This window comes from Buteo buteo, chromosome 2, assembly GCF_964188355.1.
Source record: "Buteo buteo chromosome 2, bButBut1.hap1.1, whole genome shotgun sequence".
NCBI classification, from domain to species: domain Eukaryota; kingdom Metazoa; phylum Chordata; class Aves; order Accipitriformes; family Accipitridae; genus Buteo; species Buteo buteo.
The window spans coordinates 36,593,204-36,621,162 of NC_134172.1; the positions used below are offsets into that span (position 1 = coordinate 36,593,204).

Here is a 27,959-nt window from a genome sequence, read left to right on the forward strand (position 1 = left end):
TCAGTGGAATCAACTTTTATTGAGGGGAAAAAAGGTTTACATGTAGTTGTAGGTTTTTCCATCCATACTTTCAAAACTCCAAAAAGGACTGGAAACAAAACTTGCTTATTCATTATTGCAATACCAAAAAGTTGGTGATTTTTGTTGTGTTGTTGTTTGTTTTTTTTTTTTTAATGAACAGCAAATTATATAACTAATTGCTATGTTCAATAAATATTTTTATTCCTGCACCGATTAAGGGGAAATATTCAAACAAGTACAATAAAAACCCCAGGATTTTTACAATTTTAACTTCAAATGTTATCCACTGTGTAGCAATCCAGAAACTTTATCTATAAAACACAGCCTTAACTGAGTGTACAAGGATCTATTTTCCCAGTCAAAAACCAAATTTTGCTCTAGCTCAAATAGTCTACACTCAAAGCAACTACCTGACAAAAAAAAAAAAAAAATCCTCTGGTTCATGACTATCTAAGTAAATTTGTCATTACAGAAAAGGCTCAAAGTCATTACTTGTTTATCAAAGTAACAGGTAAACATTTTAACAGAAAGATTAACGAGTTACTTGGAAATGCAGGTTTATATCAAAGTATCTTGAGTGTGTATACTACGTATGACATGCAAGCTTTAAAAATAACAATGCTCTCTTCTGATTAGTCAGGAGTCCAATTGTTTAAAAAACAAAATAGGAATGACTTCCAAAATGTATCAGCACTTTGGGTTCTCCATTTCATTTTGCTTAAGATGTTTTACTACACAAAAACTACAACAATTACAATATTTAAGAGTATTAGAATAAGGAGGGATGGAAAACAGGAATACTTCAACTGAAAAGATGTATATTCTAAATGAACCAAAGATTTGTAAAAGAGCTGGATGGAGGACAAGGAAGGGAGGGTGGGAGGGAGAGCAGTAGGGAAGCTAAGATCTGAGCTTTGTATTTAAAAATCATGTCCTCAACTGTAACTCTTCTGATCTTCAGTAGCGCCCTGGGGGGGGGGGAAGAAAAAAAAAAAAGACAACACAATTACTATAAACTAATTGTACACATATCTCAACTTTAATGTGCCCAGCTTTTTTGCTTTCACATTCAGAATTTCTATTGATCGATTAATACTAGGTACAACATGGCTTAAGACAGCCAGATTCTATTTATTCACTTGTATTTACTTACTTGGACTATAGGAACGGGATCTTGATCGTGATCGGTATCGACTATAATAAGGCGATGGTGATCGTCTCCTTTAAAGGAAATTAAAAAAGAAACCCAACAACATCCATTATGAAAGAAGCCTTATTCACATCACTTCTACAGAACAGAACTATTTCCTTAGCACTGAAAGACTTGGCCTGCATGAATGATTTCAGCTTTATTTGGCTGTGGCTTACAGTTTTAACAAATGCTTTTGTATTTCTCTATTTGATGTGTTTAAAACGGCAAGATATTCCCAGACAAAGAATTTAATAAACTCTCACTAGCCTTTCAAACACATTAAGTGCTTTTCCACATGCCTACAATTCTTGTTGAACAACATTCTCTGAAACTAGATAACTTTCAAAACAGTGAGATGGTTATGAAATGTCAAGCATTAAAAAACCCATCTACAAATAACCCCTTTTTAATCAGCACTGTGTATCAGCTGTCCTTCGTTCTATATACAGCATGGAAAAATGAGTTCCTTTTCTATCTGTCCACTAGATTCATAGGGCACATACTCTACCTCCTTCAGGTAGCAACATTAACCCCTTGCCCAACTGTTTACTGTATAACTGAATTACATTAACACTGAATATTACGACTACTTTTATCCCACAAAACCTAATGTAGTGCAGCTTTAACACATAGCAAGCATGTATGCAGAATCTGGTGGCAAACTGAGTAAAATTTTTGCCACCTAATTTTTCAGTTTTTCCAGTAAGTCCACTGCTCCTACAGAAATAAAATAAAAATTAGGTACCTGTATCTGTAGTCATATTCTTCATATCTGTCATATCCTCTGTCATACCCCCTATCATAATATGAGTCACGGCGACGACCTGCTCCACCGCCACCACCTCCTCCACTGCTATTAGGGAAAAAGCAAAAAAAATTACTTCAGATATCTACTCTTCATCTTGATTTAATTATTTAAAAGCTTTTTTTAAGTGTTCTTGTAAATCAGACACTTAAAGATTATGCCATGAAAAAAATCTAACAATGAAACATTTAAAGTAAAACACCTTCAAAAAACCCTAGAAAACCCACCAGGGATTTGAGCCTAATTCCCATCAAAATCAAAGGTAAATGAGCACCTTAGTACTTCAGTAAGCTAAGCGTACATTAACCGACTGTGCTGGGTACGTGTTTTTTAAAAATAACTCCTTCAGTATTTTTTAATAAAGATACAATACACTACAGTAGGATTTAATAGTATATGTGAACCACAGTAACACATTCTTTATATTAATAACTTTGTGATAAAATACAATTGGCATAACTCTAAAATTTCAAAAAGGTATCTGTAGCCGTATTTCTTCAACCAGACTCCAAACATCCAGTTTAAATCTATTTGAGTCCCATTACAGGAAATGAATGAATCCTTACTGCGTTGGCCTGCCCATGTAGATGCCTGGGGTGGGTGTATGTGCTCTCTTGGTGATTGAATAATCCACCCGAATCCTCCTGCCATCCAGCTCCATGCCATTTGCATGCTCCATTGCCTGCAGGAGAGACAAGGAACAGGGACATGAAACCTGCAACCTACTGGTAACTATGGATGGCTATGCACAAAACACATTATTTTCCATCATAAAAACAAACCCTGAACTTGTTTTATTTAGACTGGTTAGTAGTGCCCCACTGTGGCGAATGGCTCATCTCTGTCCCCTGGCCTGTTTGCCGGCAGTGTTACAGGACTGCGCTGGGGTGCCAGAGTAACGTGACACGCAATTCCTTCTTAAGACAGCACGGTGCTAACCACTATCATTTTCCCTAGACTTTGTCTTCTACCCATCAAAGGTAAACTGAAAGACAAAACAGCTTTTTCTGAAAACTGCATCTTTCCTACCGCCGTCTCTGACCCAGAGGGGACGGGCGGATTCAAAAGCTGTGCAAAACAGTGGCTTCCTGTAGGGTGCATATGGCCGGATTACTGCTAGTCGGCTGCCATTTCATGCTCTCCCAGCCTCCTGCCATCTCCCTTACAAGGACCTACTCCAGCAGAGCTTAGTAAAATGGCGGGTTCAGCCTACATGGATACCTAATTACAACCTTCCTCCCCACTCACTCTCACAATAGCAGCTCACTAAAGCGATACACATAAGGGTCCGCGCTTGAGAAGCCTGTGCCTTCAGACCCGCCCGCAGCCCGAGCACACACTCACTGGGTGTTCTAGCCCCTGCTTCTCTAGTCTTTGAGAATCAATACAATGGCCTTTCACAAACTCAGAATCATGAAAATAGTTTTTCAAAGGAGCACAGTGTACTTTCGAGAATTAATTCATGCAACAGTAACTTAAAAAAAAACCAACCAAACAAAAACAAACCCACAACCTTAAGAATTTAACAATCAGTTAATGCTGAACTTAAAAGCTATTAAAGTTTACAAAGCAATTTTTTTTTTTTGATCCTTTCATCAGGTCTTCTAGGATCTCTGAAATACTAGTGCACACCACTTAGTTCATGACACCAAGCACAGCACATAACATTATTTTTATTTTTCATGTATGGAGAAGTGACACTGTTACAATCTTGAGTAATCACTTTGCTATTATTTAACTGCGAGGAACAATATACAACCTCAAAAAATGAAGGTGCATCTAAGTAGAGCATTCCCCCCCCCCTTTTTTTTAAACAATGAAACAAAAAACTATTCAGAAACGTAACTTTTTGCAGTTCTCTAACAAGAACCTTATTGAATTAACGCACAAGTTATAGAGGAAACAAAAATCTGACACCCATGCGATTTAACTGTGATGTCCCCAAAGGGGAAGCAACTGAATTATCACTAACCTCTTTAACTACACTTCGTTTGTGTTTTAATAATGCTGTTTATAACTATACTATATCGCCACCTAGTGAGTTCTGTTCCCATACAAAAAAAAAAAGTAACAACTACATTTAGCCAACTGCAAGGCAGAGCCAAAGTGCATTTCAAGTCTTTCAACATACACTAAAGTATGTTTTGTGAATAAAACATGATCATTAGCTTTAGTTTCCTAGCCTTGAGACTTTTTTTTTTGAAGTCTTGTTCCACAAGGATGATCTAAATTAAAATAAATCTGTGCACACATCCTAGGAATTAATGTGTGCACAAACCTAAAAATGAATGCTGCAAATAGCTTGCTGAAAAATTAGCTTCATGATGAAAAGCATCTTTCTGGAAATGCAGCAATATACCAGTTATCTTGAAAGGTAGGGAATTTTCTGCCTCATGGCATTTTCATGTCTGATCAACAACCTGCAGAGTAATAAGCTTAGCTAACAAGAAGCCACCTCAAATCCAGAACATCTGGCACATGTATCTATCTTAGTTAAAAGAACAAACACCTCTTTTAAGAGAAAGAGTTCTTTGACATAGAGAGCAGTAGAGAGAAGAGCAACATACCAGCAAGACAGATGAAGAATGAATTTTAAGACATGACTGTTTGTTTTGGAAGTACCAAGAAATGTGTTGTTTCAGTGGATAGTTCATAGTTACCAGTCTGCATGAAACTCACACATCCTGGTCACAGTGTCTAATGACCTACCCAATTAAAACTTTAATTTTCTTAGTTTTCAACAGCTGCCAGCAACAACTGCCAACTAAAAAATTTAAAATAATCAAAATCTTTAATAGATATACAGACATAACAAAGACTTTTACAGTTTTGACTGCATTCCCCAAATGCAGAAAAGCCAAAACCTACAGTAAGCCATTATGAATCCAACAATAATTGATAGTATGTATCACTCCCATTCAGTCATTAGCAACTGGAAATTCCTTCCAAAGATCTTTTAAAATTCTCTACATCATTCTTAATGAATGTGCACATCTCAAGTTTTTGAAACAAAATACTTAAGCTGACAGTATTAACTAACAACTGCTGCAATATGACTAAAAACCCTATTTGAAAACTTGGTTTCAGACAAGTGATACAACAGTATTTATTTTCTACAAAGGCTGTAAAACGTGCTGGTGATTCTAATTACTGACGTTTTTGTGTTTTCATTAGAATTAAAACAATTTATAATAAAATTTTGGATTTGTCACTTTTATTAGACTAGCTTGTCGTATTCAAAACAAATTTCACTTTGCTTTTCTTGCTCATTTTGGGTATGCATGAATGCTGTGTTAAGAACACTTAAATGTCAAAGGGAAAAAAAAATTGCACATTCACTCTAACAATGCAGAAGACACTCTCAAATACTGTTTAAGAGATAGAAGGGTATTTTCCAGACCATCAAATGAAACATTTTCAAAGAAAAAACAAATTATATTGGGATTTAAGACACACAATAACCTCTTAGAAGCCTTTAACTGTCAATAGTCCATTTTTATTTCAACCTGGATTTTCCTTCAAACAAGTGAAGGCTTTTGCAAGATGACAGTAAGCAAGCAAGCAAACAGGATTCCTATAAACACATACCATTAGTTTTGGTGGCAAATTCTAAGGAAAAATTGACTTTGCAGGCCAGAATACGCATCTATATGTTTAGAGTTAGAAAACAGAAAATGAGGATTGGGAACAGCACGTGTAATAATTCAATCTTAGATTACAGTTTTAAACCTACAGCAGCCTATCTATAGTAAGAAAACTCTGTCAAACACCTTACAGATAATAATCTGAACAAATAAGCAGTTCCCAGACTACAGGATCACAGCCTCCAGTGGCTCAAAACAGTTAGAAAGAAAGCATTAAATTCAACAGATTTCAATTTCATTTGATATTTATTACAGTAAGTGCTGTTATCCTGGTTTCAGCTGGGATAGAGTTGATTGTCTTCCTAGTAGCTGGTACAGTGCTATGTTTTGAGTTCACCATGAGAAGAATGCTGATAAGACACTAATGTTTTCAGTTGTTGCTAAGTAGTGTTTAGTCTAAAGTCAAGGATTTTTCAGCTTCTCATGCCCAGCCAGCAAGAGAGCTGGAGGAGCACAAGAAGTTGGCACAGGACACAGCCAGGGCAGCTGACCCAAAGTGGCCAAAGGGGTATTCCATACCATGGGACGTCACGTCTAGTACAGGAACTGGGGGGAGTGGGGTCAGGAGGATCGCCGCTCAGGGACTAACTGGGTGTCGGTCGGCGGGTGGTGAGCAGTTGCCCTGCGCATCATTTGTACATTCCAGTCCTTTTATTGCTACTGTTGTCATTTCATTGGTGTTATCATTGTCATTGTTGGTTTCTTCTTTTCTGTTCTATTGAACCGTTCTTATCTCAACCCACGGGTTTTACTCCCCCCCCCCCCCCCGATTTTCTCCCCCATCCCACTGGGGGGGGGGGGGGGAGTGAGTGAGCAGCTGCATGGTGCTTAGTTGCTGGCTGGGGTTAAACCATGACAGCTGTCTTGTACATGTATTAGCATTTAGGTGGACTAAAACAAGTTTTGAAACACTGAACTTTTAATTATATGCACAAACTTACACAGATGACTGATATTAGTTTAGCAATCAAGAATTCACTGAAAGAAATTAAATAATCTTTCAATCTGGATAATGCCACAAAGAGCAGCTTGGACAAGGAAATAACATGGGAAACTTCTGCAACCTGCCCTTTGGTCACTTGGGGAAGGGGAGAAGCAGGTAGAAGGGAGGGAGAAAACTTGACTTGGAAGAGTTAATGTCACAGTTACTTTACATTTCTACTATGGACTTCAAAATACCATTTGCATTGTACAGAAGATCATCAAGTCTTCATTTCAACTGCACCTAACTGCTTTGAATTACTTCAATAATGTCACATCACTACAAAGTTAGTTACATACAGACTGAATACACTTCAATAGTCAAACATAAACAATTCATGTTTGGACTCATTTTGAAAAATGTGTTTTCATGATATAAAAATAACTATCTAAGATACTCTCTTTTGGGGGGGCTTGTTTGTGTCCTGGTTTTAGCTGGGATATAGTTAATTTTCTTTCTAATAGCTGGTACAGTGCTATGTTTTGAGTTCACCATGAGAAGAATGTTGATAACACACTGATGTTTTCAGTTGTTGCCAAGTAATGTTTATACCAAGCCAAGGATTTTTCAGCTTCTCATGCCCAGCCAACAAGAAGGCTGGAGGGGCACAAAAAATTGGGAGGGGACACAGCCAGGGCAGCTGACCCAAAGTGGCCAACAGGGTATTCCATACTATGTGACATCATGTCCAGTATATAAACTGGGGGGAGTGGAGCTGCAGGGGGAAACCACTTGCTCAGCAATTAACTGGGCATCATTTGGCAAGTTGTAAGCAACTGCATTGTGCATCACTTGTTTTGTATATTCCAATTCTTTTATTATTACTGTCATTTTATTATTGTTATCATTATTAGTTTCTCCCTTTCTGTTCTATTAAACTGTTCTTATCTCAACGCATGAGTTTTACTTTTTACTCTTCCAATTCTCTCCCCCATCCCTCTGGGTGGGGGGGGAGTGAGTGAGCAGCTGCGTGGTGCTTAGTTGCTGGCTGGGGTTAAACCATGACATTTTGTTTGTTTTTTTACCTGAAGTGCTTCCCATATTCTATTTAATACCACAAATAAAAACAATCTCCACTGTATCACAGGTACAGCATGGGATGAACAGACATAATAGATTAGCTTTTCTCCCCCCAGTATACTGATACCAATAGTTCAGGTCTGGATTTAAATGAGGACATCTGAAAGGACATTCTGAAAAAAAAAATTAAAAATCTGACAGGATGAAAAAAAAAAAATTAAGAAACCCAGCTTTTTACACTTACTGCAGTTTGCCAAGTTGAATTCAAGTGTCCATTTCACCTTTGAACAAGAGTCAATTTATATTGTCTAGTTCAAGGTTTTATTTTTTAAACTATTACTAGAATTATTGCCAATGATAATTTTTAATATATAATTTTCTGAGCTTAAACATCTATTGATTAAATGTATTCTCTTTAAAGCATAAACGGTTTCAGAGTCAAGAAATACAGGATTTTAGAGAACCAGAATGAGTAACTGGATATGCTTCTGCAAGTATTAGCAATTTCATGGTATTTCAGAGACTCCAGAAGTCTGTAACTTGTAATTCCAAACATCTGAGACCTTCTTGTGTTCTTTTCTGGTATATCAAGGGTCCCTTTTGATACCACAAACAATACTTAAAGCATTTCTTTAACAAGCTATGGGGATAAGTTTTGGTTAATAATGATGCTTCTAAGCTGGCCTGCTTGTACCACAGATTAAATGTCTTGCAAATTAAAATGATAAACCCTGTTATTATTCTGGTCTTTGGCAACTGAATTATGTTAATATTTCAGTTTGTGTGTATAAACTTTATCTTGATTGCTAATGAATACTACTTCAGAAAATGGTTCTGAAAGATGGTCAAAACTGTAAAGAGCATATAACTAGCATTAGAAAACAGAAAATTGCGCATTGCCAACAGCTGCTGTAGCTAATGCTTCTCAGATGAGCTCTTGCTACAGACACAGAGTACATTCACAGTAGCCTCAGTTTAACAAACAAATAATACTTCATATTCTGAGTTACTGAAAAGCTGGATAGTGGCATATGAAATCCCTGGTAACTGTAGTAAGAATCATCTCCCTAGAACAGCCAGCACTTTTTACTCATAATCCTCTCAATTTATTGTTAACCCTGAGATAATCAATCCCCCCACCCAACTTTTTTTTTCCCCTCATCCTAGTACATAAAATTTTGTGCTCCCCCAAACACAGGAAGAAAATCCTAATGTGATGGGCAGGTGAATATCCTCTATAATCTAGCAAAAATATTGCAGAACTGCAGTATTAAAACACTGGCTCAGTGCCAGCGTTGCCAGTACCAAGAACTATATAAGAAAGAATGCCAATCTTGAGAAACAGGTCTTCAACAGATGTTTATAGGTCTTGCCCTTTGCATATCATTGCATATGTGGTTCTGAAGACTTAGCAGAAGGGTGGCTAACATAAGAACAAGACACTGCAACGCACAAGGCAAAAAAGCAACACCAAATATTACTTAGAAAAGTTTTGGGTTGTTTTTTGTTTGTTTTTGTGTGTTTTTTTTGTTTGTTTTTAAGAACAACAACATAACTTCACAAAAAATGAACACCACTACACCCATAAGTCCTAAGAGAGAATACCCTTTCTTCTAGAAAAAGGTAGATAATAACATAAGCTTTTCAAATAGGCTTTGAACAAGAACACTGAACATTAGCACAGCAAAACTTCAGGTTTTCTAGACAAACCACCACCAATCCTCAACATTTATTGTCTGTTATCACGCTTTGAACTAAAGCCAGTGTCCACGAGCATCTTCAATATGGGTCAGAATGTTAGTCTAGTCAAGTGCCATCTTGCAAACACTAGACCACTGCAATAAAGACATTTGATGGAAAAGGAACCTTCTGTCAGACCATAAAGTTTCATCTCAATCTCAGTAGAGTTTCAGAGTAGAAGAGATTCCATGAGAAATCTCCTTGAGAATGGATACATGCATCCAACATTTCTTTCCCAGTCCTGTTAAGGTGGAATGTCAGAGCATCACAGTAGCTTCAGTCAGCTGCTCTACCTAGTAGTTATCAAAAGCTAAACCTCTGCTCCTCTTTATAACCAAAAGGATCATAAAGAGCTAAAGACAAGGCTGCTATGCTGTCATAATGTGAAGTTCTGAAAGTCTAAAACAGCTTAAGTGAAAATAAGCTTTACTACTGCCCCTTTAAGTATCACCTTTAAGAAATGCTATTTTACATTGTCTATGGATTTCCACAACATCGAGCTAGCTGACAATTCAAAATGTCTCTACCACCATATGGAACTAGAAACACTGCATCTCTAACCAGTGACGACAAAGATCCTGAGGTATTTCAGCTGCAACAGAATTCATACAATACTGATACTGACCTACCTTAAACGAAGTTATGAAAGTTTAAATATAACTACTCATAATTCATTTGGTGTCAAATTTAATATTAACAGTGTATGACAACATGTCAGCTGAGAGGCTTCCCCATGTTACCTCTCTTGAAAGGACAATAGTGAAGATGATGGGAAATCCTCATTTTTCTGTAAAGTTCTACACATTTAATCCATCTATGACTGCTTTAAAAAGGCTGGAATTTAGTTCAGTATCTCATCTAGAGTTTTATATTCTCTTTATATGGATGCTTAGGGTGTTGAGGGTTTTGAGGTTTTGTTTGGGGTGGGGTTTTTTTTGTTTGTTTAGGAGCAAAGCTGTTTACTCAGAACAAAAGTAATTCAAGTGTCATTGCTTTTATGCATGCTCAATTTTTCAGATTTGACCTATCTTCCACACAGAGAACTACTTCATGTCCTTCCATGTTCTTCTACAGGGCCTGTCACAGAGTTTCACGCCTATAGCTACATCCCCTTTTTCTACACTAGCTGCCACTTATTGCCATCTTCAAATCTGTCCTCAAGCCCCATGAAAGAAGTCAAATAAAAAAAGTTTTTCTTATGTCCTTTTTTCCAAAGGATTTCAGTTATGTAAATTCCAAGTGTTGGGAGGTTTTGTATCCTTTCCCCCTCTACCTGCACTAGCCAGCTGGGGAGAAAAAAAAAAGGGGGTTAATTACATTCCCAATTATTTCAGTTCCTGCTCAAGGTGCTCATCTTTATTTCTGTATTTCTGACTGCAAGTAATATCCCCCCCTTTTTTTCCCCCTTGCATTCCAGTTTTGTAGTATCTGCCAAACCAGCTTTATACTAAACAAATTATTTCATGCTATTTACACGGAACATTTTAAGAAATGCGTGGTGTCATGCATGACCACTGCCCACGGCAACTAGGAAAAAACCCTACTTCCACAGACGTGTCTGTTTTACAACTTCTTAAGACTGGCACATGAACGTGACAAGAAATACCATGCAAATATTTTGGATGTTAAATGTTCTACGAAACAGTCACATTTTCAAAATCCCACTTAACTCAGAGTGCAAAGAAATACAAGGCTAAAAGTTAGAAGGGAGTAGGCCACTGAAGATGGATATACAGCTATCCACCCCATTAATTCCTCTCTCAACATGTCCAAGTGGTAGTAGGAAGATACAGAAGGGACACTGAAGAAAGTTTTGTCCTTTTACTTACCTGTATAACCTGCAACAACCACATATATATACATCTACAAACCCTACTCTCCTCACAAACTGATTCTCTGTTGGATCATACCAGAAATCAAAGATCAGAACTGAGTCGAGTTCAACAAGTTATCCATGAAAATTTTTTCTTCATTAAAGTATCATCAACTAGCATCAGTTTTCATTTTTCAGCTACTGATAGTAGGTTCCACAGCTGTCACCCTCCCTCCCTTCAATGTTAAGTGAGAAGAGTCATATCCAAGCATTACAAATACACTTATCAAATGTAAACAGAATCAAACAGCAAATCTGAAACATCTGCCCAAGACTACTAATCCACAAGCAAGATGCTTGAAGTCTGTGACTCAGTTTGCCCAAAAGAAAGAGACAATCCCACAGTGAAGGCTTCAAGAAAAAAAAAAATTTTGAAAAGCATGTGTCTTTACTTTTAATAGCAATTTCATCTACAAATTTCAGTAAATGTAGTAAAGCTCACAGTATCCTTACACAGGTAAAAAAAAAGTACTGCTTACTGTGGTGAACCATAACACAGGCTGCTGTTCATATTATTTGATTCTTTCCTTACAGATGAATTATACTAACAACTCAGCCCAGTTGTAAACAGCTATCCATATAACTAGCAACGTCACTGACCAAGGCACAAATTAACACAAACCTCACTACTTTTCAAATGCATGATGACATGCTCTTAGAGAAGAAAATTGAAAGAGAATCTTCAGAATTTTGATACAGAAAACTACTTTGAAAAGTTAACTTTCAAAATGCTTAAAGAATACTAGGAATCTTCTATGTCTGTCTAAAGATTTACTTTCATTTTGAAGTAACAGACTAAAATCAAAGCACAAGGCTCATTAGTGATTCAATACAGACAGCTCATGCTCAAATTTGCCCAAGCATCTTAACACAGAACTAAAATGCTTCATCTGTTTAAAAGTGCCATGTTATTTGAACAACATTTTTAATTAATCTCAGTGCAAGAACCTGCTAGTGAATACACACTCAAAAATGTGTTTTGGTTTTTTAACCGAGATATTCATGAAGACAATGCATAAAGAGCACACCTGTTAAAAGTAGTAAAGCATGAATTTACCTCTTTAGAGTCATCAATTCTCTCAAAATAAACGAAAGCAAATCCTCTTGATCGTCCAGTTCGTTGATCATAAACCACATTGACACCAGTCAATGGTCCGTAACGGGAGAAGACTTCACGCAAATCTCTCTCAGTAGTATACAAACTGAGACCAAACACTCCAAGACATGTATTAGGATCTGGATTAGCCTGGTAAGACAAACGTTCAACTCCAATTAAGTTTCAAAAAAGCAAGTTATACATACTTATATCAAAATTTCCCAATTATTAAAAAAATTTAAAAATTTTTATGTGAGAAAAACTAAACATAGTTTATTACAAAGCTTAACACTTCAGTTATCATTCCAATTGTAAAGTATTTTCAAAAAGCAACTACTTTCATGATTTTTATTTCAGAAAATGGACAAAGATGAACTCATGTTGGTGAAAAACTCAAGTTGATAAAAATTAAGCATTCTGATTAGAGAAAAGCTACCGAATAACAGGAACCTATTTTATCAGTATTTCAGACTTGAATCATCAACAAGCTGCAGACATGACATACAAGTCTGTGCTAAGAAAAGGTCAGCCAGCCTGAATTCCCCCCTTCAGCCTTTCTGCACGGCCACCACTAGTGCTAAGGAGTGCACGCTACCTCCAGTTGCACACACTAATGCATTTAGGCTCCTAAGCACAGACAGTTGAACTATAATTTAGCTTATACCAAAACTTCCTCCCCTCTCAACATTTCCTATCCAACTATATTGAAAGTCAATATTTACATTTGGAAGTTTATCTCTTTCCACTTGTAAACTGGATGAAAATCACCTGCTTCTTTCACCTAGATAGTAAAAAGTGTTGAAAGCCAGTTCTGTGAAACTGTAATCCAAAAGCATGCACGCTTTTCTAGAGCAAGACTCTTGATTCTTTAACATGATGTGGGATACAGATCTACTTAACACGTTTCACTTCAACTAAAGTAAAATATGAAATTGTACAATTGTACAAGGTACAATTTCTCTATTATGTTCAAAGTTTCTCTATGTGCCAGAGCGTCCATCTAATGCCAGTTCCACTGTAAGAATTATTTTGATCAAAATTAACATTTTCGCAGCTTCTGGCACCTGTTATACTAGATACAGCAATTTAAAATGGCAGCAACAGGCATAGGGATTGAATGTTTCTGCCAAAATAGTAACTGGAAGTTGACACAGTTGAAATTTATATTTCAGTTTCAGATTTTCGAAGCCACTGATGCACTGTAATTTATGCCTCAGTGTTTGCCCTTCAGCCCAATTCAAAGAATGAACAGGTTTAGATCTTCTGTCATTTTCTTTTCAGAGCTTTTGTTCAGGAATCCACTGTGAAAATAAGATGCTCAAACTACTCATATATTTGAAGTTTCTTTCCATTTGTCAAAGTACAAACTTTTGTTTCAAGACATGAATCTTCTACAATTCCTTATTGTAGTTGAAGAGCACAACAAAATCTGGCAGTTTATCATTTGAAAGTTTTAATTATATGGGTTTACATTTCTTTTTCACTCCATATTTCAACCTATCTGATAATTCAGTGGCATTAACAGCTATATGCCTTATATTACCAAAGCTCTTGCGAGTCTAATGAAATCTTGTCTTTTAAACCATTATTTGGACAAGTCCCTCCACACAGTACGTATCAGTGCTGTCCTTTTTTTACATCCCCCTTACATGTAAACCCTATTACCTTTTCTGAGGCAAGGGAAGTACCAAGAATCAGTCTGCACACCCTAAGCAACACTTAAACCCTATTACCTTTTCTGAGGCAAGATAAGTACTGAGAATCAGTCTGCACACCCCAAGTGACAAGTGACAGTTACATCACTACTGGAAGGGCTAAACTGACTGTGGAGGACTAAAAGACAGTTTTTATATTAGGTTTTTGTACTGCCTCCCATCAATACAGTATGCAAGCTCTCTCTGCAAGATCAGAAGTGGCAAAATTGCTACCAATTTTCCTGGTGTCTTTAGGACCTCGCTATTGAAGGGATTCAAATCTGGTTCATTTAAGTTTTCTTTTGACACTGCTAGAACTACTCCTCAGAATTAACGCAAAATTCACTGTGAAAACAACTTTTGTGTTTCACAGAGTCATTTCCAAGGCAAAAAGACTTCTCCACAGAGCAAAACATTCTAATATTTCATAAAGTAGTGAAGTGGATTCATTCATTTTTCACCAGGTAATCAGCTAACCCTTTTGAAGTTCAGTTATTCCTGCCAATTTTTCAAGACATTAGATTCATATTTACTACATCATGATTACACACTGGCAACAGTCCAAAAAAAGTGTAACTATGAATGTTGCTTCACAACAGCTTAAGCTACTGTACGTTAGCACTGCTGTAGTCTTGCCCTTTTCCACATACTCCTGTCTTCTCCCTCACATTGGTATTATCTAGTCCTGGTGAGCTGCTTCACCAAGGTAAGCCTGCAAAAAACCTATACTCTTTTTGACAGGATTAGTAAAAAATTTGGAGAAACTATATCAGATTAGAATTAAAAGGATAAGAAAAGTACCACAGCCCTCACCAAGGAAGAGGCAGACCTGTATGTAACAGCACTCATTTAGATCAGCCTGAAGTGATGTGGAACGAGAAGCTAAGGCACTGAAACAGACTATAAAGGCAGCAATTGGGAGAAATCTCTCAGAATGAGAAAATGATTAGTATCTCAGATCTTGGTTGGTGTATCTATACTTCCTTCTGTCCATACTGAGATACTTCTCATTTGCATTTCAAGAGGCTTACTGATTCTCCTCATAACCATAAATTTTCTAGTCTATTAAGGTTTACACATTAGCTAGTAGCACATAGGTTTATTTCTTCAAGTTAAACCAAATTAATTACTCAGAGGTATAAAATCACAAGCAACCTTCAACATACTATGCCGTATGTTGTAAACAAACAAACACTTGAGAATTTTCTTCTTTAGATCATCTAGTCAATCTTATCAATACCGTCAGGTTGCAAGCATACACAGAAAAAGTCTCATTTTTGCAAGGGGTACATATACTTGGAACTGTAACAAAAAGAAAAATCAGAAGGGTTCAACTTCTACAGCAGACAGAAGCAGATGTCACCGTATCTGCACACACTGACTTGCAATGGTACAGTTTTCAATGAATTTCTACAACTGCCCTGCCAGTTGCAGGCACAAGAAATAAGTGCCCAACTGTTAAGGAGAGAGACTGCTTTCCCCAGACCTCCCCCCACATTCCCATATCCTTCAGCGACAAGACAACAGGTCAAATTCAGCCTGCGGGTAACCTGGACTACACTGATGTAAGCAGCAATTGCTTTGTTGATACTCAGCCTTGATGACATACTCTGCTGCCAGTGTGCCTTCTCCTGTTGGACATTGGAGAATGACTACGGCTCCTTCGACGACGGTATTCTGGTGTGTACGATCTGCTTCGAGAACGTCTCCTATGAGAATGAGAATGGGAATGGGATCTGGAACGAGTGTAACGTCTGTGCGAATGTCTTCTGGACCTGGATCTTCAACAAAGAAAAAGCTTTTAGTTAGGTCATATGCACACAACATATTGAATTGTAAGCCTCACATTTCCTAGAGAAAAATCTTTTTTTAGAGGCTCTCTACAATTAAAATAGTTAAGTTTCTCCTATCTTGCACATCTAAAGATTGCACGGATCTCTAATAACCTGCTTGGTACCATCATTTTTAACTCTGTAAGATTGCTTCTGGCATACAATGAGGATTATATACATGACAGTTTTCAGGAATTTCAAAGTTTTGACTTTTATCAGCTTGACTGCACATGTAACTAACACTTGCATGATGATACAGAAAGCAGATATGCCACGCTGTAAAATACTGTCTTGGCTGAAAAATGGAAAGATCTAGCAGCACTGCAGTATCTAAAAATGAAGTTCACCTAGGCTTGAAAATTATTCAAGACAGAAAAACCACCTGCTTAACTCCTCAAGCATTTCTTTGCAGTCATCTAGCCAATGATAAGCACAGTTCTAAATAGGCATCATCCCATCAAAGCTGCATGATTTCATATGGGCATTATATACTAACAACAGGTAGTTAGTTATCTGGCTAAACATTGCAAGAAGAGAAGCTATGACATTAGGCTGAACTTTGGGAATTCAGAGCACAGTAACTCCTTTTCGGCTGCCCTGGTATAAAGTGTATAATAGGGAAGATGGATTACTGATCTCTCCCAAGAACTGGGGAGGAGGAGCAACATAATACTATGCAATTCCTCTTCCCCCTCCAGAGCTACAAATGCTGTTTTCTGGTTTCTCTCTCCATTGATGAAAGAAGGATTCAGTAGCTCTCCCCATTTTCACCAGTATAACGGTACAAGGGAAGAGAGAACATAGGTAGTATAAGCCAGGTAATATTTATGACAACTTTGGAGAAAAAAAAGACAGACATTCCTCCTGTGTTCTGAGCAAGCTCTCTCAGAACAGAGCACTATAAAACGTTGCCTCTGCACACACATGCTTGGGGTAGAAAAGGACAGAGAAGAAATGTGCAGCATTGAAAAATGAATTTACATCTTAAAGTTCCCATAAATTTAGAAGCTATCCACGTCCAATTTAAGCTGTAGGTTTTGGATTTTGTTTTTAAAGCCTAGATTTTGATTATAAAGCCTCCAATGAAGGAATGTCAAGAACTTCCCTAAGTAGCATCTTCCAACATTTCCAGCAGTTACACAGCTTACTCCTTTTATCTAACCCAGACTACCTTGCTGCAGTTCTCACCTGACTTTTCTTTGTTTCCCTAAAGGAGAAGTCCACACAAGAGTTTCCCCCCAAAAGACTGTGTGGGAAGGATGCAGGAGCTTTTACAGAATTGACATGTAATCCCTTCTCTCTCTTATGGAAGAGATAAACCTACAAATTTTAGTTGTGATTTCTACATTAGCTCTTCTATTTATATTACTTTCTCTATTCATATCCATGCTTTATTACGTACGGAATCTTTCCCCAACTTTGTCCACCTATATAACCACTAACATGGAAATTAACATAGCCCTGTTAATACACCCCAGAAGGTTTATAATTTTTACAACAAAGGGAGAAGAAATCTCATCAATGTACCAAAAGAACAGGCATAAGCAGTAACACCGAATTAACATGAACAACTTCCTGGACATACCTTGATTTTGACCTTGACCTAGAGTGCGATTCAGAATGTTTGGAAGCCCTCGATGGACTGCGAGATCCTGACCTGCTCTCCGATTTTACACGAGCAGGACTCCCAGCTGGAGATTTTGACTGGGAGCGAGACTCCTAACAAAAAAGACAGTATTAAAAATGGTATTGGTTGTATAAATGCCTAACTCCTAACATTTAAAGTACAGTAATTCTATTACATTGATTGCTCCTGAAAAACAAATGGTTAGGCAATACCCTCCAAAACAAATTTCATTTTGCTAACCCACTGTTAATATTGTATGCTTTCCTCAAATAGGTCCCTGCTTGAACCAGATCACCAATTCTCTATTAACTAAGTAATCATGCAAATTCATCTACAACTTGATCATACAGACACTGGAACATAAACCATACATTTACTTAACCTAGGACCCATTCATTCTTCCAGATTCTTTTAATTCTACTTCACTCTTGCTTTCTACTTTTCTTCATTCTTCATTGAGTTTTTCATTTTTCATACTTCGTGTATTCTTCCCCAATTCAAACAATTCCTTATAGCCTTAAAAAAATATTCAAGTGCTTCTATCTGACCAATCTTCTGTTCAATTTTTTCCCCCATTCAATTTTAATTTTCTGATCTTTAATACTTTTCATTAGCCTTCTTTTATCTTGATTTATCTTCCACATTCTTGGAAAAAACTCTTCAATTTCTTCACGAACATTAACCTTAATGGAAAAAGAACATTTAGTATATTTAAGCACGTGGGGATTATAAAACTCTGCTGGAGTTCAGATGTTATCTACCAAATTGAAAAGCCAGCAGGTAAAGTGCAAGAAACTATTTTATAAAACAATTTTTTTAAAAAAAATATCTTTAAAACTGTATAAGTGTCTACGTTCTAACAATGAGCTTACTGACTTCTCAGTGTTTTACTGTATTTTCAAAGCTACCCTCCTCCCCTTTCAGATTTTTTGGTAAGATACACAGATACACTAACAACTAATTAGCACAAATATATTAAAAGTATTGATATCAGTGATTTCCCCCCTAAAATAATAACTATCTCAGTATCGAACATCACAAATTCTACTCCTAAACATTATTACTAAGACACTCTCAGTTCAACAGAATGGCCAAAGATTTCCAGTCAAAACCTATCTATGCACATACTTACTCTTATAATACATGCACATAGATATATGCAACACGAATTATTTTTCTTCCTACTTTTTCTTCCTCGTTGTTATCCTGTTTTCCTTGCATACAACTTAAACCATATAAAACAAGATGTATAATAGTACAGTTCAAAGCAATCCAATAAAAGTAAAGACAGGAGGGTTTTTTTCTTGCATGGTAATGCACACAAGAGAAAAACTAGGAAAACAAGCAAACAAAGAGCAGATAATGATTTCCTCACATTTTATAGTGTACAGCATTTCTAGGAAGCTCAGCTATAAAAAGCTCTACAGAATAGTAAGCTATATACATCTGTAACTTTGCAAAAAATGTGCAAAATTCTTAATGAAAAAAATGCATAGCAAGGTGCTACATTTTATGTTTATTTGCATCATTTCTCCTCATGCCTGTCCTCACAATGTTTTTCTCGATTTATTTCTTACTCTGCCTATGTCCAGATTTGCATTTTCTTTTACAGTTAAAACTCTTCGGTACTTTGGGCTGAAGTTCTTTTCAAAGGATGCTGTCCTCACATGTCAAGACAATAAATCCACCAGAAATGGAACCTGAGAGACTCCTTACTAACAAGTATTACAGCTCCACTACCTTTCCCCTTTACCTCAATAAAAAGGACAAGGGATGCACGAAGAATATCACCTATTAGGATGACAGGCCTGCCAAACTTATCAATGAAGGCCAAATTCAAAGCTTGGCTATAACATGTGGACCATATAATCAGGTCTGCATTACAGGTTACCCTTATTAAGCTGGCTATCTGCTGATCTAGCTACATGACTCTCACTGAAATGAAAGGATGTATGTGCACTTAAATATTACCAAATTTTATTTGGTGTTTTTATTTTTACATTTGAAATCTACTGTTCACTATAAAAAATACATTTCCTTTTAGAACCACTAACATGCTTTTTAATCACCTTGCCTGTTTTTGTACTCTTGTTTGACAGCCTCCTTAATTCTTCCCTTTACACTTCAGCCCCTACAACAATTACCAATTTCCCTGGGAATTATTTCTACTTCCCTCTCTCATAAAAGTGATCAGCAATATAGAAAAACACTTAATGCGACATCATTCAGATTTAGAAAACATCCTTCAATAAAAAGACAAAGAATTCACTCTCCTCAGTCACTCCTTCATGAGGATACTGTGTTGTCCATACTTTTTACACTTGAAAGATCAATTCTTAAACAACAAGAACTTTGGAAACTTGAACAAAACAAAAACCCCCAAACCAGATACTGCACAATCTAGAGGTGTTGGGAGGTGCCAAAAACACCAAGGACCCACTCCCATACAATGTAGAAGTTAGCTTAGTGTCCTTATCAAGTCAACTGAAGCACCATATGACACCGCCCATAGAGTTTCTAAATAGTATCATTTATGAGGATGAATCTGTATTAAGTTGCCAAAAGCAAATGTTACATTTCATGTAGGTCAAGTCTTTTTGGAACTATCTGTTTAAGCCCTTTAGGGGCTTGCATTCACAAACATACAACTTTAAAATTGGAGTGATAGAGGTGACAGGGTAAGTTCTTACACATTTCAAACTTCCTCAAACAAAGTAACTGTAGATGTATACTGCAGCTAAAGAGAGATTACCTGTTAGCAGTTGCATACTGTGTCTGTCATTGGCAGGCAATTACATCTCATCTTCTGATGCAACATAGATCACCTACTTATATCTCCTACAGTGCTTCAAAAGGAGAGACTAAGGGAATCATGATAATCTGGAAGAGTTTAAGGACTGAAGGATGATGCTGAAAAAGTACCTAGTAAGATTTATATCAGCAAGACTACAGGCAGGGATTAAGAGATTCAGAGCTTCAAGGAGTCACAAAGGGAGATTTTAAAGAATTTTCCTCCTCTGCTTCCTACTATAAGGAAATAATTAGCAAGCTGTATCTTGGTCTGTATCACAGACCAACCCAATTGTTCTGCATAAACAATTTATATTCATTCTTCAATATGAATGAGAAAGTTAAAGTTAACATTCTTTCTTACTAAGTCATCTTTAATGAGAAAAAATAGACACCTCTTATCCGAAGCATTAAAATATCTCAATTCTATACTAGTCTTTAAGCAATCTGTACATTCTGATCTTAGCTCTATCGTTATCACAGAAATTAATTTAAATACTGATTAAGAGAGAAAAGACTCAAATTTCTCTCTGGATCCTCAGCATTTCCTTATCTTTCTGTTCTAAAGATCCTCAGTTATTTCAGGGCCATGGATAAGACTGCATTTCTTAAACTCAGCTTCTCATCCCACAACCATCTCACAAAACAGCATGTATTTTAATGCCTTTGCTTTTATCATGCAACTCTCCAGTCACTACTTTCACCCTTGCAAACTTATAGGCAGATACTGTGACCACGTCAAACTATCTAGATTTGCTGTCACTACAGCCTGTAGTAAAAGATAGTCAGCTAGTCAGCTGATCCTAACATTCTTCAGATCAGACTTGCCTTTCCAAACAAATGCTACATCTGTCAATAACACTTTTCCCAGGGCAAAACTAAAAAAAAAAAAAAAACAAACAAAAACTACACCAAAACCCCCACCTAAAATAATAATTAAAAAAAAAATCTCAATAGTAACAGCGTGCTTCCTCAGAATAAGATCTGGTGGCTTCCTCAAATACATACCAGGAAATGGGTTTAATGATTCACCAAGAAGTGGAACTTGCAGCCAAATAAATTATTGTAGGTAAATACAAAATCTAGAGACTGCAGCTCCAGTTACTGTTTCTTTGGATAAGAAGATGCACAGCTAGAAGCATTTAAAGAGAGGACTGTGGAGTATTTTTCATCCTTTCTACCTTCTCCCTTCCAGAAAGAACAGGGAACAAAATGGTATGGAAAGGATATCTCCCCTCCCCCCCACCCCACAATACCTCAGGATCACCTAAACCCAGCCATTGAAAAACTATCAACAACTTTAGATGATGCAACTGAGCAAGACATCAGTCATGTCAATGCACTTCATCCATACTGGTACAACTGTTTAAACCACAGAATTGATGCCAGTTACAGATACTGTTTATCTTCCTCGCATCCTTCAAAAGAAGAGCTACTTTCCAGTATAATTAATTACTATTTTAAAAGCATTCAAAACACTTCTATGCAAAGTAGAATTGCCAAAGTCCTTAAGCATTCTTTCAGTTTTCTACCTATCAAAAATAGGGTGTGGTAAAGAACATGGCGGGGGGGGGGGGGGGGGGGGAATAATTGTTCTTTCTTTTACACCACTCTTCTGTCCTGAACTTCTGTCATGCCTTACCTCACCTCACACCTTATCATTTCAGAGTATGACAGAAAGGCTATCAAAATTTAAAGTGAGACACTAAAAAAGAACTGAATAAGCTTGTTAGGCTTTCGGCAGCAAAACATGGGAAGTGAAACGGGAAGAAAAAAAATCGTTAAATCACACAGAATTTTCAGTTGAAATTCATTTGACCTTGTTAAGAAGAAATACACATGGGGTGAAAAAAGGACAGAACAACTAGTCTAGCAATACCATTAAGCCAGCAAAATGACAGTTCAGACTTTACAAAAATCCTACTAAAAACTCCTTCCCAAACTAAAAAAATAAATGAAGTCCAACTTTATAAAGGTGAAAGAAAAATATAAGCAGTCAAAAAAGAAACAGAAATTTAGCAGCAGCCTACATTCACTAGTTAAAACTGTCAATTTAGTGACATCTCATTTATGAGGACAAGATTGCATTTTAACCAGTTTGACAGAAATTTGCCAACTTTCCCTGAAACTCACAAGAGAAGTTAAATTATTTTTGCTTCATGCTATGTTCTGTCACTCTATACTAAAAATAAAATGGATCCCTTAATTAGCTGTTCTTCTATAAATACTTCAATAGTATACATAAGCTTATGTATAAAAAGCAACTCATAAGTTGCGCAATCTTGAAGACATGTATTTTAAAAGCTAGGAATATCAGCAAAATATGTATTTCTCAGTGATACTGCTCTGATTAAAAGAAAAAAAAAGAAGAAAAAAGGGTAGAGGAAGCTTCAGCAATAAACTTTTTGAAATTACAAGTTAATCTTCTCACTGAGGCTTGAAAATATGCCTCTTCAGGGAGGGTTCTGTAGTCACTTCTTTATCACATATGGAAGACAGGAAACAGAATTTGTTTTCAAAAAGACCAGTCTTTGCAGCTGACACGGTCCAGAATAATCAAGCTTAATAAATTCTAGATTGAAGAAAAAAAATGACTTCCAGAAAAACTCTTCTTTCCCACAATGGTCATTAGAAACCATAGGGTGATCACGACACTCTCCAAGCAAATGCAGAACTCCTGAACATAAGCAGATCGTCATGCCTGTATTTCAAAAGGTATGGAAAGCAACATGCCTTCCTTTCCACAGAGGTGGCAGACTGCCACTACAGGAGAGGTTGAATAGAATAGCTAAACAGACTTCCTCCTCTTTTTTTTTTTTGGCTAAAGAAATTATCTCAAAGTTGATCAGATTTAGGTAACTAACATTAGAACACATATGAAATTAAGTATTTTGCATACAAGCTTCATGAAGCAAATACAAGACACATTCACAGTTAAGCTAATCCAAAAGCTGCTTGCATACATATGAACTACACATACTTCCTTCAAGAAGATGGCTCACATGCAAAGTCATATATTTCTTCCAAGTGCTTTATTAGACTGAGATCACTGTGAGATTCTGCACAGAGCAAGAAGAGGCATCTCATTAGAACGAAGGAAGACAACCAATGTGGAGTTCTAAAATGGAGTTCTATCTTTGTTCTGATAAAAAGTTTTATCTATTTAGACAAACAGCACATTAATATTGGTAGAAAACTACTAAACTTTTAAGATTACAGAAATCAAACATTATTAGAAGCTCAAAAAAGTAATCGATCAAAGGTTCAAGCGGAACTTCTGAAGTGCAGGTTTGTTCAGACTCCAGCTTGTTCACTGCTCTGGGAAACATTTTAATAAAGTTGCATCACAAAATGCACACCAAATGAGCAATGTGTTATTAGAAATAACAACAAATATGAAAGGAAATAAAGGTTGCCTGTCATCTGACAGCAATAAAAGATAAAAAAGCCTCATTTGTCTAATCTGCTCACAAAGAACATTCAACAGTGATAAAATCCTATGACTTTTCCAAAAGTCAAGTCACTGGGTAAGAAGCACAACTTAAAATCTTTTTTTCTTCTTAACGTCCATAAACTTAGCTCTAGCACATGCACTGTATTTCTAATTCTTCTGTCAATTTCTTTCCATTAAATCACCATGCTTGCTTGAGGGGGGATTTCTTCTGTTCAAGCAGCCACATTCTTAATACAGAACTTGCTTAAGTTGAAACAAAATGACACAAAAACAAGAGCAGATGTTAATTAGTCTGAGCATATTTGATTAACATTTGCTTAAAAAAAAAGCCAATAATGAACGAGCTCAAGAATAATAAAAAAACCACTACAGTGTCTACAATTATTTTACCCAACACTTTAGAAAGACAAGATTTTAAATAGTGCAAATTATGCAATCTCATTGGAAAGTTATTTCCATGACTATTCTAAATTTCCTGTTCAGATTAATTAACATTATGATTTTAAAATAATAAATTAGAGGCAAAGCATATACATGGACAGTATCTTAATGCTGTGAAAAATAAGCTTAAAAAAAAAGGTAAAATTCCTGGTCATATTGTGGGAAAATTAAAAAATTTAACTGAATTATCATTATTTATATATGAACATTTTTTTCTTCACAAACTAAGAAGCAAACCAGGAAAACATTAATGTCTTTAAGACAAAACTTCATACATATCAATAAGCACCTTCATCTTAGTATCAGACTTCACTGCTTTCAAGAACTTTCACTGAAGTGCTTTTGGGACAATATACATCTACATGGATAGAATATAAAAGGACTTAAACTAAACTTAAACTCCCCTACTCCTTTGGCATTTAGTTTTTTAAAAGCACATCACGCTATTTAGAATTTAAACTGAAGGAGGGCACGGGCAGGGAGAAAATTGAAAGGGTACCCAGAACTCTTATTTGTGGCGATTTCCAGGAAAGCAGGTTCTTTACAAACTTTCTTCCAGTTTATGCAGTTCTTTCTCCCACTGAAAACTTATGCCATACTCTCTCAGTTCCATGTGCCTGCATATAGCAAAATGAAGCACCAGGACATTCAGTGCATAATAGAGTTCTATCCAGTTGGGAAAAACAGGCTAAACTCTAAAGCACTGAAGTTACACATGCTTAATTTTATGCCTGTGAGTACTTTCAGTGAAAATAAAATTTACAATGTTACAGCCCAAAATGTAATTTCTTATTTCAAGTATTTTAGTAGCACCACCAACAAAAAAAGTATTACTGAAGCAAAAAAGAACTGCTTACAAATGTTCATTAGTAGCACAACCCCCCCAAATTATAAATTAATCAAGTACCTGCCATTATGTTCAGTTATAAAAAAATACCACTAGACAAGACACTGCCACATGCCAGACTGATTGAGAAATTCCAGCGTTAGGGAGAGAAAAGAATAGAAGCTTTCCAAATGAAGACTCGACATGGTGAGCAGCTCTTTCCAACAGGTAAATTTTCCACCACCACAAAAAAAACCCCAAACAACAAGCCAGCTAAGAAGTAGCAGTCACAGAAACTGCTACATAGGACTTTTCAGACTTCACATACTCTCGAAACATTATTTTACTTCTACATTTGGCAGAAGGCGGCATGCAGAAATACTGGAACCACACAGCTATATAAGCTTTGTAACACGAACAACAGATCCATCAAGGAAACTAACACAAATGTTCTGTGGATGAACCTAACATAAATATTTCCTGACAATAAACCGCACTGGGAACACAGACAAGAACATAATTTTTTAAAATATAAATCTTACTGTAAAATGGGAAATTGAAGTGAAAAAATAGAAAAAATTAACAACAAAGCATGCTTGTTGCTCAACTTTCTCAGACTTAGTTGGCTTTCCCTTCAGAGATTAGTTTATTTAGCTGAAAAGAGCTTAGCTATATAGCCATCTTCGTCCAAGCACTCAACACAAGAACAGATTTTGTTCACTTCACCTGAGGAAGCAGCAGCAGCAGTCACTGCACAGCCAGGTACAGCACTCTTAGCCTAGGGAACTTTTTTTTTTTAACTAACACTGCAAAAGGGTACCAATATTAGTGTAAAAGTAATTATTAGAACGTGACACTGCTCTTCCAAAACTTCACTGCTTGTTTCCCCAGGCAGTAACCCTATACAACTGCAAAGCTGCTGTCACTGATTCATCAGAGAAAGTCACCAAAAGGATGCTCAGGTGTTCCTCTAAAGAATCTCTTAAAAGAGTGAACAACAACAACAACAAAAAAATCTCTGCAAAACTAAAAAAAGTGGAGTGAGGACAAAGCACATATTTCATTCCTGTTTCAAACATCTTCTAACTCCTGCTTGCCCTGATTATCACTAAGAAAAAAACCCACTGAAAATGGAAGGGACCAGTCATACGTGTGCATGAAAAACCGCAGCAATCGGAGAGAAGAAACAGGCCTAACAAGGTTACAAAGCCACAGCAGCTTGTTGAGAGAAAGTCTTCAGCTACGTGATCAATGAGTTTCAACGGTTTAAGAACGAAGGCCATACCTCCCCGATGGCTTCAGGAAACCTGGCCCGAAGACGATCCTGTTCGCGGGCCAGCAGCCAGGAAGAGGCAGCGCACCTCTCACAAAAGGACCCAGACCCTCCTCTTTTACGCGGGCGGAGGCCTCGGCTACGCCGCGCGGGACCGCGCTCTCCCAGCCACGACCGGGAGACCGGCACTGCCCGCAGGCAGAGTGGGGACGGGGAAAGGCAACGACCCCGACGCCTAGGCCCGGCAGACAACAGAGTGCCAGGACAACAGGGCGGCTCGAGATCACGGGAAGGGAAGAAAATAAAAAGAGAAGCAGGGAGAAACACCGGGCTACAGCAGCGCTCTAAGCCCTGTTCTTATAAAGAAAAAACCTGCACTAGCAGGGTGGAGGAGAACCCGCAGCACCAGAGCTCAGGGCCCGCATCCCGACGGAGGGGGATGGGAACGGAGAGACGTGATGGGAGGAGGAAGCGTGTGAGGGTTAAGGCAGCGCAGCTCAGCTCCGCACTGGGCCAGCTCCTCAGCGCCAGGTGGGCAAAAAAAAGAAGAGAAAAAAAAAAGAGGGAGACGGGGAGAGGAGAGGGACGCGCGTTGCCCACGGCCCAGTCAAGACTCGGGCGCCTGAAGAAGCCATTTTAGAGACAAGCTGCGTTGCCCCCACCCCTACCGAGCCGGAGGAAGACGAGCGCCCCCACCCACCCACCCTCCCCGGGTCAGGTCGCCCCCTCTCAGCACGGCCCGGGTAGGGACGGCCACTCACCCTCCCCTCGAAGTTGTTCTCCTCCACGTCGCTCATGTCGGCAGAGTCCTGGCCACGGGGCTGGGCGAACGGGGACGCTAGTCCCGAGCAGCAACTGTGCCCACAACCGGTGCTGCTATTATTGTTGCCGTTATTATTACCGCTATCGGCACCGGTACCGCTGCCACCTCCCTCCCGCCAGAGCCTCCCAAACCGTCTCCCGCAGCAGCGCAAAATGGCGCCTCCGCTCCGTCTGCGCCCGACACCGCGCGGGGGGCGGAGCCGGCCTCGGCCCGCCTGTCACAAAGGAAGCACCGCCGGCGGGACAGCGAGCGCGGCTGCGACAAGCTTCGCGGGGGCCCGCCGCGCATGCGCAGCCCCCTCCCCGCGCGCGCGCTCCGCCGCCGAGAAACGGGGGGGGGTGAGGGGTGTGTGCGCCCCGCCTCCTGGCGGCGGCTCTCGGGGGCGCGCCGCCGCGGGAGCGAGCGGGCTGGTCGCCCCGCCCGGTGACAGATCCCGCCGCTCCCCGTGCGAAGGCGGGCTCTCCCGTTAGGGCTGCGGCTCCTGCGCGCCCTGAAAACCGACCTTGCTCCTCATCTCTCGCTGTCTCCCCCGCTCACCTCTTCCCGGCACCTTCTCCGGGGTTCTGCTTCTGCACCGCAGGAGGGAATGTTTACGGTCAGCACCTTGAAATCCCCGTTGTCGGTGGTGTTTTGTTACGGCAACAGGCTGCTTAACGTGCACGGCTGGAAGGCTGCTTTCCTTGTACAGGTTTGGGAATGAACCCACGTGATTCAGTCTTGAATACTTCTAGGAAACAAAGGCCTAAATTTTTCACGTGCAGTCTTGAGAATTTCCTTTTAACCAGCATTTTACTGAAAGGCTTGTCTTTTCTGCTCGGTTACATCA

The 27,959-nt window shown here is 38.2% G+C and overlaps 1 protein-coding gene across 5 annotated transcripts; it reads right to left on the reverse strand.

Moving 5' to 3' along the window:
• TRA2A (transformer 2 alpha homolog) lies at window positions 1-27,327 on the reverse strand. 5 transcript variants are annotated; one of them, XM_075050774.1, is made up of 9 exons: window positions 27,072-27,327; window positions 17,898-18,209; window positions 17,485-17,618; window positions 15,677-15,848; window positions 12,335-12,523; window positions 2,585-2,700; window positions 1,959-2,066; window positions 1,175-1,242; window positions 1-989 (listed from the first exon to the last, which is right to left on the reverse strand). In XM_075050774.1, the coding sequence occupies exons 4-9, from the start codon at window positions 15,707-15,709 to the stop codon at window positions 979-981; spliced, it is 525 nt and encodes a 174-aa protein (XP_074906875.1). In that variant the 5' UTR covers window positions 15,710-15,848; window positions 17,485-17,618; window positions 17,898-18,209; window positions 27,072-27,327; the 3' UTR covers window positions 1-978. The 5 variants fall into 5 exon arrangements, with proteins under 5 accessions (XP_074906875.1, XP_074906882.1, XP_074906874.1 ...); XM_075050781.1 differs by adding an exon at window positions 23,297-23,375 and having other exon boundaries at window positions 17,485-18,209; XM_075050773.1 differs by having other exon boundaries at window positions 17,485-18,209.
• Between the last annotated feature and the right edge of the window lie 632 nt (window positions 27,328-27,959).